The sequence below is a fragment of the Ictalurus punctatus genome, chromosome 22 (genome assembly GCF_001660625.3).
Source record: "Ictalurus punctatus breed USDA103 chromosome 22, Coco_2.0, whole genome shotgun sequence".
NCBI lineage: Eukaryota > Metazoa > Chordata > Actinopteri > Siluriformes > Ictaluridae > Ictalurus > Ictalurus punctatus.
In genome coordinates, this window is record NC_030437.2 from 4,151,141 (window position 1) to 4,168,105 (window position 16,965).

The 16,965-nt window shown below is 41.3% G+C and overlaps 1 protein-coding gene across 1 annotated transcript; it reads left to right on the plus strand.

The window, feature by feature from the left end:
* Positions 1-2,128: 2,128 nt before the first annotated feature.
* On the plus strand, positions 2,129-10,354 carry anxa1 (annexin a1). The gene is given in 13 exon segments (NM_001257108.1): positions 2,129-2,137; positions 2,706-2,776; positions 3,724-3,808; positions 4,091-4,185; positions 4,965-5,078; positions 5,214-5,304; positions 5,816-5,895; positions 5,992-6,048; positions 6,130-6,223; positions 6,955-7,050; positions 8,646-8,704; positions 8,819-8,941; positions 10,172-10,354. Coding segments are annotated over 12 exon segments (1,014 nt in total). The 5' UTR covers positions 2,129-2,137; positions 2,706-2,716; the 3' UTR covers positions 10,232-10,354.
* Positions 10,355-16,965: the final 6,611 nt, after the last annotated feature.

Genomic DNA, 16,965 nt, shown 5'->3' on the forward strand with positions numbered 1-16,965 from the left:
CCTTGTAAAATCTTTGATGTTACAACATGGGTACACGACACAACACTCACATCATATTACAAATATTTAAATCACAATACTGCTGACTTTTTCAATATGAAGACGTCACTCCACCCCATAATTGATACTTTATAACAAAAGTGTTGTATTCCTTGCATAACATACAAAATAATCCATGTTGTTACAAGCACCAATACTGAAGTGCAGAAGTGGTAGAAGGAATATTGCCTATTGCATAGTGCTGCACAGCATTTCAAAAATAAATCCAGATTGCACATCTAACACTGTAGTGATTCCCTGCTGTGGCAGGCAAGAAATAGACATAAAACAGGGAAGTTTGGTGTAACATACACACATGCTTTTTATTTGGTTGCAAGGGAGATGTTAGGAGGTGAGGAGATTCAGGTGAGGGAGGGTGCCAGTGGCCACTAGACACACTGAAGGTGTTCTTGGGCTTGGCGTCGATCCATTCCTGCATCTCCTGGACATATTCAATGACTGCATGAAATGGCAACAGTTTCTCCTCCCATGCTTCGTGGACCATGTCCAGCAGTCCTCAAGGTCTCTGGCTGAACAGGAGCTTGAATGGGGTGAAGCCCGTGGAAGCCTGGGGTGTTTCCCAGACGACAAACAGGACATTGGGGAGGAGTATGTCCCAATTTCTTCCCTCCTTTGAACATCTGATTAAAGTGCTCGACCAGGCTATCGGTTTGGAGGTGGTACACAGATGTTCAAGGCCAAAGAGCTTCATCTGCAACAGCTGACAGAGATCAACCATTAGTTGAGACATAAAAGGAGCACCTTGGTCCGTCAGAAGATCTTTCAGGACCCACACTCGAATGAAGAGGAGCATGAGTACTCTGGCGATGTTCCAGGAGGTGGTTTCCCGGACTGGGAGTTCCTCAGTTTCTCCATAGTGTTGCGGGTGCGCTATCCAGCTGCAGATGGCAATACTGATTCAGGTGAAAAAGATGCTGATTCAGGCGGTGGAACAGCACATTTTTCATGCTTCGTATATGAAGAACGTGAAGCAGTTGGTGCTGCTTTAACACCCTTGAACAGTGGACAGTTTGTAGCCATCTCACAGTGTCTTCAAGCACTTTCACCTTTCAATCATGTCAGAGTTGAACTCTCTGCAGAGAAGGTGGTCACAGCTTCAAAAATCAGACATGTCAGAATGTTGTTTCATAAATTCAATGAAAAGGCACACAAACTGACTACAACAACAGTGATTGATCTCACAAACAACTTGATCACAAACCTAAAACAACACTTTGGAGATCTAGAATCCTTAAGGATGTTAGCCGAGGCCGCCCTTTTGGATCCCAAATTTAAGACCGTTGCTTTTGGCAGTGCGCTCAATGCTGATTCTGCAATCAAGGACTGCTGATTACTGAATGCAGTGCAGTGATACATGAAACATCAAAACTGTTTCCACCACCTGAGTCACCCCATCCATCAACTTCAGCAGGAGGACAGGGAGATGGAGAGGAGAGCTTATGGGACCTCTTGGACAATAAGATAAGTGAGACACAAAAGGTCCACAGTGTCACTGAGGATGCAACAGTTGAAGTCCAGCGATACTTAAATGCAACTTTCGTTAACAGAACAAGAGATCCACTGGAGTTTTGGGCAAAACATAAAACTTTCTTCCCTCATCTCTTCCACCTTGCCAAAAATTATCTGTCAATACCAGCTACATCTTTTTGCTTTTAAACCTGACGCACTGAGCATTACATATAAACTCAGCTTGTGTTCCTCTGGGTTCAGTCAGCTAGCTAACTTAGCCAATGTTAGTGGTTAGCAAATGTGTTAAACTGGCTAAAAATGTCTAATAGGAAATAAATCCGGGTTTTAAATGTTTGCTGGGGTGTTTATATGCTTCAAAATCTTGAAAAGTGCTCATATCGGCTTTGAATGAATGCAGTAAAGGGTGGGGCGGTACATTTTTTAGTTTATTTCTTTCACTTCCTGGTTTCCTGTAGCACGCGGCAGATAGCCACGCCCACAAGGACTCATAAATCCAGGCATCCTAAAAACTTGCCACACCTGTTACGTCAGCGTGTGAATATAATAAATCTTGGGCGTTTGCGCAGCGCTTTCCGCGTCTTCACCGTCTGTTAGAGCGAAGATCTCGGTAAGTGAACAGTTGAGAATTTCTTAGTGGTCTTAATTTATTTATTTATTTATTGTACTTCTTAACCTATGGAGTGATGCTGCCGAACTGTTTGGAAAACGTTCCAGAGTGCATGCTGCTCAATGATTAAAAAATAAAATTAAAGAAATATTAAAAGTCGTGTGTGTGTGTATGTGTGTGTGTATATATATATATATATATATATATATATATATATATATATATATATATATATATATATATATATATATATATATATTAGCTTATACCTTGAGGTATAATATATTCAAAACTAGGTTACATATGTATGATATTTATGTGCAGATATGTTTTGTATACAATTCCTTATTAGTTTAAAAAATAAAAAAAAACTAAAGTATTTGCATGCACATGCATGAGAAGTGAGTCATCTGTCTCGCACTTCACTGCATGACTGAAAATCACAGTCACTTTTGTCCCAGTGAACTTTTAATGTTTCAATAGTCTGCCTGTTTAACAGCTGATTAAAAGTTGTTGTTGTTGTGATATTTAAAGCCTTGGCACTTAATCAGAATGTTATTTCTTTCAGATCCATCCAACATGGCTTTCCTCGGCGAGTTTCTTAAGCAGACTACGTATCTGGGTGTGCCTGATGATATTGTAAGTTCCCATAACAGTTTTTGAAGGAATGAAGAAAAAAAGGAGTTGGTTTTTCCTCATCAGATAGAAAAACTTGCAGAGAGAGCAAGAATGAACGTGTGTGAGAGAGAGCGAGCGAGTGAGTGAGAGAGAGGAGTATATGAGTCAGATGTGGGCATGTCTTCTCTGCCCACTGGATGAAATCACCTCTTTTGCAAGAAAAGGAAAAGAGTTAAACTGTTTCTGTGCTTTGGTCACACTTTCTGGAGCATGAATCCTAATCTGAAGCTGTAGATTTATTTTATTTTAGATTATTTTAGCAACAGGCGTGTTGGTTTACCTGAGTGTCTTTTCATGTTTCTGAAGCAGTTACTTCAATAACTTTGGTGTTTGCAGATTTGTTAAAGGTATAGTTTGACCAAAAGTGACCTCTATTCAATTTCCTCCTTACTCAAAACGTAACTGAACAGCCAAGACATGTTTGGTTTGCATCCTTACTTTAGCACTGGTGTTCCAAAGCTAATGTTGTTAACAAGTGAGGGATGCTTATGGCTACCAGTTTAGCATGACTAAAGCATCGCATGCTTGTTGTGGTTTCTGACCTTGTATGACACAGTTATCTATAAGGTGGCAAAAGTAGAACCTTGAAGTTGAATCCCTTGGATATTAGAAGTGATCCAGATAATAATTTTCAGACATTTCACTTTTATGATGAAATGTTCATGTACAAATATCTGTGACTTTATACATGTTGTGTTCATGCGAGTGTGTGATTTAGTCATGAAGCCTGCACAGTTTGAAAGGTCTACATTAAACATGTAGGTCTGTTGCAAGTCATATCTTGGCAGATTAAAGGGTGTCAAACTTTTAAATTAAATGCTTGTCAAACAGTGAGTATGGCTGTTTTGTAAGGTAGATATTGTGTGTAGAAGTTTTAACTGTGTGTGTGTGTGTGTGTGTGTGTGTAGGGTTGTCAGGGGACTGTAACCCCTTTCCCTCAGTTTAACCCAGCTGGAGATGTGGCCTTTTTGGACCAAGCCATCAAGACAAAGGGTAACGCACCCTTTTCACACAAACTCATGATCAAACAGATCAAACTGACATGTGTAACAACAAACAGTTTCATCTGCACTGAATCATGACCCAAATACTCATTATGACTCATGAAATAACTTAAATAAATAAATTGCAGATAGTTTATAGACTGCACAACCCATGCTGTAGGATGTAGGTATTGTATTAATCATGCAGGCTACACTGTTAATGCTATTATTTTTCTGTGTGGATTGTTGAATTACACTGTAAGTGTTCTGACCTGTAGTTCGTTGCTCTCAGGTGTAGACGAGGACACCATCATCAACGTTCTTGTGAAGCGGACCAACGATCAGAGGCAGCAGATCAAAGCTGCGTATCAGAAGGCCACTGGCAAGGTGAAACCTCTAAAACTTTTCAGGAAAACACTTGTGCACTCAATCACCAAATCGGGTACAATCCTGTAGTTCTCAATACCACATAATATAAATTATTCTGCAGGGTTTTGCCAGGCCCTTGCATTTGCACAAGTAAGTACAGAAGACTCACTTGCTTATTATTTAATCCAGGATGCTCATTTGTTGATTCAATAAAGCCAGTAAGCTCTTCCACATCCAAGCTGTGGCTTACTTTTACTCGCTGTCAAACCACACCTAATCGGATCTAAAGCTTTCTGTAGCCAGAGACCCATTTAACTGTAAAATAAATTTCACTGACCACCTCAGTACGGATTTATTTTAACTAGTATTGTGTGGAGCTATAAAGCTTTCTGTTTCTGAACTTTCCACTGATGGACCACATTAGGTTTGAGTTGATTTTGGTGTGTTGACCCCTCAATATAATAATGTTGATGTGGGTTGTGATTCCCACCACTATAACAGTTGAAACAAAAAAAATCATGGACTTTCCTTCATGGACCCCTGTGGGTCGATAAACCCCACTTTGAGATCTAGTGTCCTAGAGGATCAGGTATAGCGCGGGTGTAGGAAGCCTATATAAAAACCCCATGTGGCATAAATATCACTAAAGAGTAAAGTTAGTATACTGATGGAGATAACATGATAAATGGTTATGGGAGCAGGTTTTTCAAATATACATCTTTTGGTACACCATTGTTTATGCCTACTTTTTGAAAATGACTAAAACTGTTGTAAAACGTTGCCCCTTTTGTGTGCAGCCCCTCGATGTTGCCCTGAAGGCAGCACTGAAAGGCGAGCTGGAGGATGTCGTTCTGGCTTTGCTCAGGACTCCTGCTCAGTATGATGCCCAGCAGCTCAAACTGGCCATGAAGGTAATACACTGAATCCTTACCATGAATGTTTGAGAGGCGTTTTTACTCTATTCTGTAGTTTCCCAGTTCTCCACTCCAGTACACCTGATGCAGTTATGAGGATGTCTTGATCTCTAGCGCTTGCTCATGTTGTAGGGCTTGGGTACAGAGGAGGACACCTTGATTGAGATTTTGGCCTCCAGAAGCAATAAGGAGATCAGAGACCTCAAAAATGCCTACAAGGAGGGTAAGCTTGATTTCTTATTAATGGGAAAACTTATAATTAAATATTGGTGTATGGTAGTTGAAGCTTCTCCTCTGATGGTGTTGAGGCTCATATGATATTAACCAGGCTAAAATTCATAATCAAGAGAGGAATTCATGTGGGTTTGATAGGTTACAGTGTGAGCACCACATGGACCCTTGCATAATGGATGAAGTTTCTACCATAATGCACTAGGAAACCATGAAATCTTAAGCAAAGCTGAGGAATCTAATTTATTGAGTCAGTTAATAACTTGGAAAGGACTGACCCAAAATCATCGATGACTCTGCATTCCACCATGGTGTTGCTGGTTTTTTTTATTTTATTTTCTTTATTTTATTTTCTTTCTTTTTTTTTTTTCTTTCAAATTTAATTCATTTATTTGCTAAAAGTTAGCTAGCTAACAGTGCTTTCTACAGTGGTTTACTCAGGCATGGACTATCTGACTTATAATATGAATGACAACCTATGAGCAAAATGTTCTTTTCTATAGAATTCAAGAAGGAGCTGGAGGCCGACATTAAGTCTGACACGAGCGGACACTTCAGGGATTGCCTTCTGGCTCTCTGCAAGGTAGGTTCATAACTGAACACAATGTTTGGGTGAAGGGAATAGTGGGGGGATTTGTGTAAACAACTGAACCTCTACATTGTTTTGCTCATCCTACAGGCTACCAGAAGTGAGGACAAGACTGTGCAAGCGGATCTGGCAGACAAAGATGCCAGGGTAAGGAGATGTGTGTGCAGGCACTTTGTGTATGTGCTTTTATTTTTTGCTTGCTTATATACAATGTGTGCAATTCTCTAGGACCTTTATGAGGCCGGAGAGAAGAGGAAAGGCACAGACTGCTCTGTGTTCATCAACATCCTGACCAGCAGGAGCGCTCCTCAACTCAGAAAAGGTACCATCCTTGGTGGAATAACTGATGTCATGGAAAAATGCTGTGAACACTAAATGTATTTAATGGTACATGTAGAATATTTTAAATATCACTGATTTTAACCCTACATTCACACGAGCAATTGAAAGTCATTGATATTTTGTCTCTTGTGGGCACTGCCCAGCATTCTGATGAGAAATGGAAGCAGCTATATATAGATGGATGAATAGATCTGCCAATAGTTAAACATAAATAAAATAATGTACTAATCAGTGTAAAAAAATAAAAATAAATTGTTTGAACGTTACATTCTGGACTAGCCTCATTGGCAGATTAACAAAACCAGCTAACTGTACTAGCTATGTACATTTCCCAGAGGCACCAACGGTCTCTGCTACTTTATTCCATGCTAAATTGCTCTTTGTAACGTCTCTGAAATGCATATGACAGGATAAGATGAAACCATGGTTGAGTTTCTTCCATTTTTATCAAACCATTTTGAGCTAAAGTTGTGAGTGAGGAACTCCTTCATACCTAATCCTAATTCAAATGTATTGAGTGCTAGTAGCATTTCAGTGGAATCTAAAAGCTTAATTTATACAACAGGCTTGGCATTTGAACTCCACTTCAAAATTAGTGTTAACCTGAACTGCTGAGCTACGCTGGCCCTCCAGATCTGAGTCCTGCAGTCCACGACTAAGTGTCATTCTATAAAAGCTTGTCTCAGTTGGTCTCATTTCTCTGACTTCCAGTGTTCGAATGTTATTCCAAGATCAGCAAAGTGGATTTGGCCAAAGCGGTTGACCTGGAGCTGAAGGGAGACATTGAGAGCCTTTTGGTTGCTGTTGGTAAGATATTCATGCTTGTTCTATGATTCTGTACTGATTTGAGTAATATTTGAGGTTGGATTATGGGGGGATGGATGGATGGATGAATGAATAGATGGCAACTCTCAGGGATGAATCCAAGGGTTCAATCCCAGCTGGTTGAGCAAGTTTGGACAAAAGCATTAATGGAACACAATTGCACCTTTCTCTTGTGTTTTAAACATTGAGGTTTTGTTTCCCATTTCTGCCCCTTGATTGCCACTCCCTGACACGCCTTTTAGCTCTCAGTAGCAAAAATATGGCAAGAATGATGTGTTGGAACGTACAACCAGCCAAAGTGTTTGTTGTGTATCAGGACAAAAAAAAAAGATTTTGTCAATTACACACCAATGAGGTAAAGCTGCAACAACTAATTGATAATAATTGATTTTGAAAATCGTTGTCAATGAATCTCATTACAGATTAAATTGGCCTGCGTGCGGCACGGGGGAGATTTACTCATTACATTACTTCTGTTCCGAAAACACGCTTCGGAGAGTAAATACTAAAGTTGTGTCCCAAATGAAGTACTGTATCCTACGCACTACTTTACCGTCTAGTGTGTGGATTTTAGAAGGGGGTAATATCATCTCAAATACATCACTAGCGGTGTTTTGTTTTGGTTTTTTGTTTTTTACTAACCAGAACTATAAGCCGCTTCCTAGGTGACCACGCATGACATCATACGCACGCTAGCATTAGCAAACACCCAGATTCACTGACACTGACCTTATTCAGTTTACTTTGTCAGCGTTACCTTTTATTCCCAACATGACCTCAGTTACCATCAGACTGAGGCGAAATCATCACGTGACTGAGGAAGAAAGTCCTCTAAAGCAAGGGAGCATTTTATATTAAACACCTCAGAGATCAAACAGTGATGCATGAGCACAGTTATGTTTATATTCAAAATGCTCCACTGTGTGTAAGGGGCAAGGGAAACTGGTGCAAGCTGCTTAAAAAGTTTAGTTTGATTTAAGTTTGTCATATGTTGGATTTGCGCGCTTGCAGTGTAAATTCTGTAGTTTATTATAACGTAAATTAAGTTTTGGTGATGAGGACACGTTGCTGATCACACGCAGTGTAGATGCAGAGTGTAGTGCGAGTACGATCTGTAATGTCTAAAACATTATGATCAAAATTAAACAAGTAAAATAATGTCTAAAGGCAGCGAGAAACAAACCACAAGGTGCAGTGAAAGGGAGTTTTTATTATTAATTTAGGACTGTAGTTTAATTCGGTGCTTTTTGTGAATCCATAAAAATAATGCATAAATACTTATATACAATATAAACTAAAATAAGTGTTTTTTTTAAATATATATATATATATATATATATATATATATATATATATATATATATATATATATATATATATATATATATATATATATAATTTTTATATATAATATAAAATGTATTTGTATATAGAATTTATTTATATAAATATAACTTATTTATTTATATTAATTTTTTTAATCATTATAACTTATTTTAGTGTTATATTGTATATAAGTTCATATTTAGCAGCCCACGTTTATGAGAGAATCATTTCTGCTTTTGTGTCTCTGCTAGTCAAATGTGCTGGAAGCAAACCTGCTTACTTCGCTGAAAAACTCAACCTGGCAATGAAGGTAAATGCGTTTTAGGTTTTTATATCTACTCCACTCCCCTGAGCATGGGGTGTGCAGTCTATATGCTAATGAACAATTGCAGAGCTAAATGTATTTTGTATTACTTGCATATAGGGCTCTGGCTACAGAGGGAAGATCCTGACCCGCATCATGGTGAGCCGCTCTGAGATCGACCTGGTGCAGATCAAGAATGAATACAAGAAGAAATATGGCAAGACTCTCTACAAGGAAATTCTGGTAGGTTCTGATTAAAGTAATTGCAGAAAATTCATGGTGCTGCTAATGGTTACTTCCAAATCTCTCAAATTGCTATAAGGCAAATAATAGCTAACAAATGACAATGCCAAAGCTTATTATTATTATTATTATTATTATTATTATTATTATTATTATTATTATTATTATACAAAAAAGACTGCCACTGGCATACTAAGTAGTCCCCGTTCTTAAACTAATTAGGTCTGATACTTTTCTTTTTGCATGCTCCACAAATCTTGGACAGATTTTTGTGAATCTTTGAGCTACATTTGGAAGCCAGATGCCCTCTTGGGTACATTACTTTGCCTAATTTGAAGGCATATTTACTTTTGTGTGGGCTATCCTCCAATTCCATTCTCCAGGTCAACCATGAACTTCCATTTTCACAAACATAGCTGAATAAACCTGACCAAGTTTACACTTGTATTTCATTGTAGTTGAAGCTACCAGCAGTACTTCTTAGTGTTTTAGTTAAGGCAGACTTGTGTTCATAGATTGGCAGACGTTAAAAGGAACTAGCAACCACTGATGTAGCTAGCTAGCATATGCAGCTATGACTTCCTAGTTAGCTAGCTTGGTCATACGGTGGATGGTACTCTAGTTGTGTTTAGTGAGTAATGCCAAACTTTATAACTGAAAAGTCCCTGGAATGTGACTGTGATGCCTTCCTTTTATGTTAAAATGCAGCTTCATGAGCCTGGTACCTCTGGAGGGTGTAGCTACAAAAACAGCTAGCTTTGGAATGGAACAGTTATAATATGCCAGAAAAAGAGCACAACTTTTGATTCTGTTTCTCAAATTGACTCGATGTAAACAAACTTGTAAAACAAGACACTTGGATATTGTGCAAGAAAATTGTTTCCAGTAAGGTAGTTCTACTACTGCTACTACAACTACCACTAATAATAAAGACAGCAGCAATAAACACAGGTGTTAATGAATGTGCTCTTTCTTTTGTCCTGTGGGCTTTGTATCTGCTCACATGCTCATGCCAGCCAAGAGTAAAATCACCTACCACTTTTTGGTTTGACCTTAGTGTGTGTGTGTGCTAATACAAGACCATAACTATATCTTAACCTCTTCATAATACTCAAATAAGTAATTTTGCATAACTTAAAAATTCACTTAACATTAGAAGCAATGTAGTTAGTTGTACACTGTGCTGAGATTTTCTTTCAGTGGCCTGATCTTGCTTTCTGTCATTTTCAGGACGACACCCAGGGTGACTATGAGAAGATCCTGCTGGCGTTGTGTGGAAGTGATCAGTAAACTGCAGCACCTGTTTCTGTTCATTGTGAAGATACTTATTTTCCACATAAAGAAAAACTCATAATGAATTAAGTGATCATCAAGCACATTTGTGATTAAAGAATTAAATTTCTTTGAGTGCCATTGCTGTGTGTCTGAGTTTGCTTTGGGGAAATGGCTTCAGTAACACAACTACAGAATATTTCAGTGGGGGTATCACTATACATGGTTTGAGTGGGTGTTATGCTTGGATAGACTTAAAATGAACATCAGAATGCAGGTACCACTGCATTCACTGTTCCTGTGTGTCTGGAGTAATTGAACAGCAGAGGACAAAGTAACACGCTAGCTGAATAATTGGCAAGTATACAAGGTACTGAGAAATACAGTGGTGCTGGAAAAGTTGTTTGAATTAACTGAAATAGAAATGTCTATATATCTAAATAAATTATTTAAAACATCAGGTTTTCACACAAGTCCTAAAAGTAAACAAAGAGAACCATATTTAACAAATGTGACATTATATTTGGTCAATTATTGAGGAAAATGACCCAAAATTACATATCTGTGAATGGCAAAAGTGTATGAACCTCTAGGATTAGCAGTTTAATTTGAAGGTGAAATTAGATTTGGGTGTTTTCCAAATTCAAGACTCTTGTTACCCTTCCCAGGGGTAGTCAACCAACAAGGATCACTCCAAGAGCAAGCTGTGTAATAGTCTGAGGGTATCACCTAAGCAACTAAATGCCTTTCTCACACTGGTTAATGTGCATGAGCCCACCATCAGGAGAACACTGAACAACAATTGTGTGTATGGCAGGTTGCAAGGAAAAATCCACTGCTCTCCAAAAAGAACATTGCTGCCCCTCTGAAGTTTGCTAAAGATGGACAAACCAGAAGACTATTGGTATATTTTGTGGATTGATGAGACCAAAATAGAATTTTTGGTTCAAATGAGAAGAGTTCTCTTTCAAAGGGAACTCAATGTGTTGTGAGCTTAATTCTGTGAGAGTGCCTTTGTGTGCAACTGGTGTCTGAAGTTTGTGTAAAATTACACCAATTTATAGGCTTGCCATGTTCTGCTGATGTGGCATTTTGCTACATGTATATGTAAAAAAAATATATATATCAGCCAGAGAGAAGTCAGAAAGTGTGTTACTCCCTGCTCTTGTTATATTACAGAGGGGGATGGACAGATTTTTGTGTGAAGTATCTGGGAGTAGAGCATGTTGCAGCAGCCCTTAAGGGGGCTGACTGCATTCATTGTGAATGCTTCACAATGAAGCATCTTGGCTCTCTCTTCTCGGCTGAAGGGAGATTCAAGGCTCTGGGGCAGCTGCTGATGAGGCAGCTAGCCGGCTCAGGTCTTGGGGGTCCAGTATGGATCTGGAGGAGAAACCGGACGCGAGTGCTGCTCTATTTCTTGCTCTTTCCTCCGGATCCCACTCTGTGGTACCAAGTTGACTTCTCTTTACAGTATGGAGAGTCAGCCAGAGGGGGAAGCCAGTGTGTCATCAGAGAGCAGCTCTCAGTCCTATAAAGAGCTGCTCAAAGTGATCACTAGGCCAGTTGAGAAATTAAAACTAGTCTGGCTCAGGGAAGAGGAAGAGGCTCATGGCAGGCTGGACGAGTGCTTCCTTCACAGTGAAACAAAAACTCCCTCACATCACAGAAAACTCCCCTTTTTTTCCAGATGTGCACCATGAAATATCACACTTCTGGAGAAACCCGTACACCAGCCGTGTTTATAACCTGTGGCCTCGGATTATTCAGCCATCGTGGGGGAATAAACAGTATGGTTATTTTGTTATGCCAAATGTGGAGGAGGCGCTTGCGAGCTAGCTCTCTCCATCGACGGCAGTGTAATTAGGGGGGTCAGTTTGCCATCCAACGCCGAGGTGGTCTTACACGGCTTGGATGGCAAAGCCTATGCAGCATACAATGGCAGTATTGTAGGCCTACCAGCAGACCTGCTGAATGAGCTCAAAAGTATGGAGGGAATTGGGCCCAAGGCAGTGGCGGAGCTTCACCAGGCCACGGATTTGTCTCTTCATGACAGAGAGGCACCTGTGGCTCAATCTCTTTGGAATGGGGGATAAAAATAAAGTCTCCTTTCTGGATGACCCTTTGGCAACCCGCCATCTTTGGGATGGGAAGTTTGTGTGTGTGTGTGTGTGTGTGCTGTGCCATATTTTGTGTGCAGGTCCGAACTCCCTCCCAGAGTTTCCAACATGCCCTAGCCTACCTTGCTCCGGTCTCCCAGGATGATGTCGCTGATTGACGACCATATATAAAGAGGAAGAGGAGTGAGAATGGGGTGGGATGTTGGAGGTGGTTTAGAGAGTGTGTTTGGCTGTGCTGCTTCATGGTATATTCTGACTGCTCTTCTGGTTTTTGACTTTGAGTTTGGTTGTCCCTGTACCTGTTTATGTGCATTCTATTCACCATTGTATATATGTTCACTTGGTTCACTGGCAGTAGGGGTGTAGCTGCCATTTCTTTTGGGAGACGGTCCTTTTGTCTCTGTTTTTGGCTTAGGTAGTTAGGGAAGTATTTGTATTTTCTTTGTTACTTTCCTTTTAGGTAAGTGAAGGGAATTCTCTTATATCATGTACTCTCATATTATGAACTGCTATCAAATACCTATAATGAATGTATTCACTTAATTACCTCTTCTGATAAGCTGATCAACTGCCATCCTTTATTATAGCTGGCACATGTATTTTCTATACCATGAAAAGACTTATTTTTGTGTGCTTTGTATGAATCTGTCTAGCAGCTGCACAAGTAGGAACCCGCCCACACATTGCTGCTTATGCTTAACTATGTGTATAAATAATCCTGTTCTAGACAAAATAAATGAAGTCTCTGTGAACGTGTGTGTGTGTTCATTTAGACTCTCCAGGTGCCTGAACACTCTGTGGTCAATCACACTTTCTCGCTCATAGCACAGAACTAAGAGTTAAGAGAAATAAAAAGGCTGTAAGGCTGATGGAGGACTGAAGAACATAATCTGAGATTCCTTGTCTCTAACAGTAAGCTAGCTACCTAACAAAAGAATCCTTTTGTTTATTATTTTGGCCTTGGCCCACGCTGAAGGTATGTCTGGTGGTTGGCTCTTTCTATAGTTTTATATCTATAACTGTGTGTTACAATATACCACAACTTTTTAACACAAACCTGGTTGTGTTATTCCTGGCTCCCTCATTTTTAAAGGTCAATTCCATTGAATCCCGAGCTGGTTACTCTGTGGGGCCTAACCTAGACTGGGCTGTAACATGCTTGTTACACCTTCTGGCCTAGTCGGCAGCGTGGTAAATGCCATCGTCGACAGGTTTTGGGAGGCAAAACAGCAAACGGCGGTGTTCAGACAGTTCCTTCCTCGTCATGTCAGAGCTCAGGCCAGTACAAATGTGAGGAAGGTACAGATGGCGAGTGTGGCGGCCTGCCAAAGAAGAAGTGGTCCTAATGTGCTGCGGAGGGAGGTATCGGGGTCAAGAGGTTGTTAGGGCAGTTAGCCCCCAGTGTTACTGTGTACCCCGCAACCCCCTCCCGGTCAATGTTGTCCCAATTCAGAGCCTGTTCAGAGGCGTACTCACCACAGTAGTCAGCACAGCCGTTATTTCCTGGTTTGCAAAAAAGAAGGGAGTAAGCGAACTGTACTCTTCGGACATACAGGTTCAAGATGTTGCCACTCAAACTTATCGTTCCACAGATTCAGTTTGAGGATTGGTTTGTGACGATTGATAAAAGACACATATTTCCACATAGAAATAAAGAATTAACTGAGGGCCTCGATTGGAGGTGACGCATATCAATATCGAGTTCTTCCCTTTGGTCTAGCTTTATCCCCTTGCACCTTCAGGAAGTGCATGGATACTGCTCTGGCTCCATTGCGACTCCAGGGCATCCGTGCACTAAACTATCTGGACAACTGGTTAATTCTTGTATGTTCCAAGGAGTTGGTGATTCAACATGGAGATGTTGTAAGGAGCTTGGGGCTCAGGTTGAACCTCAAGAAAAGTATGCTTTCTCCATTTCAGATGATGACTTTTCTAAGGGTTATATGGGATCCAAATACGATGAGGGCATGTCTATCTCCAACACGCGTAGGATCAATCCTATCAACGTTGAGCAAGATAAAAGCATCCCCTTTAGTCTCTACGAGAGACTGTTGTGGCTTACCATAAACCTAACCCTGGACAGCAGCAGCCAAAGCCCATACCATTGGGTCTATTGCACATGAGACCGTTTCAGTGGTGGCTGAAAAGTCAGGGGTTTCATCCAAGGATGAAACCCATGAGAGTAATCAGTGTCTCACAGCGATGCCTACGTGCTCTGAAAACTTGGAGGTGTCCCCGGTTTCTAGCTTCGGGGGGCATCTCCTTATCACAAGACAGTAATGACAGAGGCCTCCCTCACGAACTAGGGCACGGTCTTAGACGGCCGTCCAGCTCACGGTCTCTGGAGCGGCACTCATCTAGAGAGGCAAATAAATAAACTAGAAATGTGGGCCGTATTCCTAGCACTGAAATTCTTTCTTCCTCAGTGAGAGGTCACCTAGTGTTTTTATCACAGACAATACAGTGGTGGTCTCATATAGCAACCACAAGGGAGGGTTATGTTCATGCCCCCTATTCAGGCAGGCTTAACTAAGTCTTCTCTGGGTAGAGGGAAATTTTTTGTCAGTGAGTGCAATGTACATTCCGATCAACCGGGGATTGGGGGATCCATCCACAAGTGGTGGAGCCATATGGTGGAGGTTTGGCTGAGCAGAAGTGGATGTGCTTGCCTCCAAGGAGATAATACGCTGCCTGCTGTGGTTCACCCTTACTCCTCCTGTAGAATTAGTACTGGACGCCATGGTACACACGTGGCCAAGGTCATGGCTGTATGCCTTTCCTCTGATCGCCCTGCTCCCACATGATCACCAAGTCCATCTAGATCTGCTGCTAGTAGCACCTTATTGGCCAGCTGGAATATGGTTCTCGGAGATAATATCTCTGCTGGACGGCACTCCCTGGGAAATTCCTGTTTGCAGGGATATATTGTCTCAAGCCAGAGTGTTGAGTTAGCATCCTCGGGTGGAACTATGGAACTGTGGGTCTGGACCCTGAGGAGCACCAGTTCATAGATTCCGGTCTCTTAACTGAGGTTGTGGAGACCATGTTAAATGCTAGAGCACCATCCACGAGAAAATTGTATGCGCTCAAGTGGCAACTTTTTGTGTCATGGTGGGAGGAACATCAGTTAGACCCAGTAAACTGCACAGTAGCTACAGTGCTGGAGTTCTTACAGGAACTTTTCTCAGCAGGGTTGGCTCCTTCTACAATTAGGGTCTACATGGCTGCCATTTTGGCCAGTCACACCCCATTGATAGAGCCTCTGTGGGACAACATCCTCTAACATTGAGGTTTATGCATAGTGTCTGATGGCTGAGGCCTATCTGCAGACCACACATACCTTCCTGGGAACTTTCTGTGGTTCTGGAAGGTCTGTCAGGCACCCCATTTGAGCCCTTAGAGTTAGCCCCTGAGAAGCTTATGACTTTAAAGGGAGCTCTTTTGCTGGACCTGACATCTCTCAAGCAAGTAGGAGATCTGCAAGCTCTCTCTGTTGCCCCATCCTGCCTTGACTTTGCCCCTGGTTTAGCCAAGGCCTTCCTAAATCCAAGGCCAGATTATATTCTTAAAGTGCCTATGTCTGCTGCCCAGCCGGTAGTGTTGCAGGCTTTCTTCCCTCCTCTGTTCCTTACACCAGAACAAGAAACATTGCACATACTGTGTTCAGCAAGGGCTCTTTGTACGTACATCCACTGCTCTGGCCAGTGGCATAAGTTGGAGCAGTTGCTGGTCTGCTTTGGCAGTGACAGTAGAGGTGATGTGTCAAAGCAACGCATCTCTAATTGGATAGTGGAAGCAGTCTCTATAGCTTATGAGGCACATGGTCTCGCTACGCCTATGGGCATGAGGGCTCATTTCACTTGGGGGGCCGCCTCCTCGAAGGCTTTATCTAAAGAGGTACCCTTACACGATGTGTGTGCTTTGGCAGGATGGTCTATGCTGCACACATTCATTAGGTAGTACAGTTTGGACATGGATTCCACCCCAGGCTTGATGGTCCTTTAGTGACCCTCAGGCACAGACCTTTTTGGACAGACCATATCCTTAGTATGACAGCGTGGGTATACTCGTTCCCACAGCATTAAGCTCATGCTACGTTGAGTTCCCTTTGAAAGGGAACGTCTGGGTTACGCATATAACCCTGTTCCCTGAGAAGGGAATGAGACATTGCATAGCTTTGTCATACTGGGGTATGTTTGTGTCTTCACTTCAGACAAGGAGAAGCTTATGACGTGGTTTACAGGTGCAGTTTATAGTCACACAATGCACGAAATGCCACATCAGCTGACCGACGCAAGCCTATACCTTGGCGTGACTTCAGATACCAGGTGCGCGCAAAGATGCTCCAACAGTGTTAAGCTCACGCAATATCTCGTTCCCCTTTCAAGGAACAGGGTTACATGCATAACCTGGATGTTATGTTTGGAAAAAGGAAAACACTGCATTGCAGTATAAGAACCTTATACCATCTGTAACATATGCTGGTGGTAGTATCATGCTTTGGGCCTGTTTTGCTGTATCTGGGCCAGGACAGCTTGCCATCATTGATGGAACAATGAATTCAGAATTATACCAACTAAATTCTAAAGGAAAATGTCAGGAATATCTGTCCATGATCTGAATTTGAAGAGA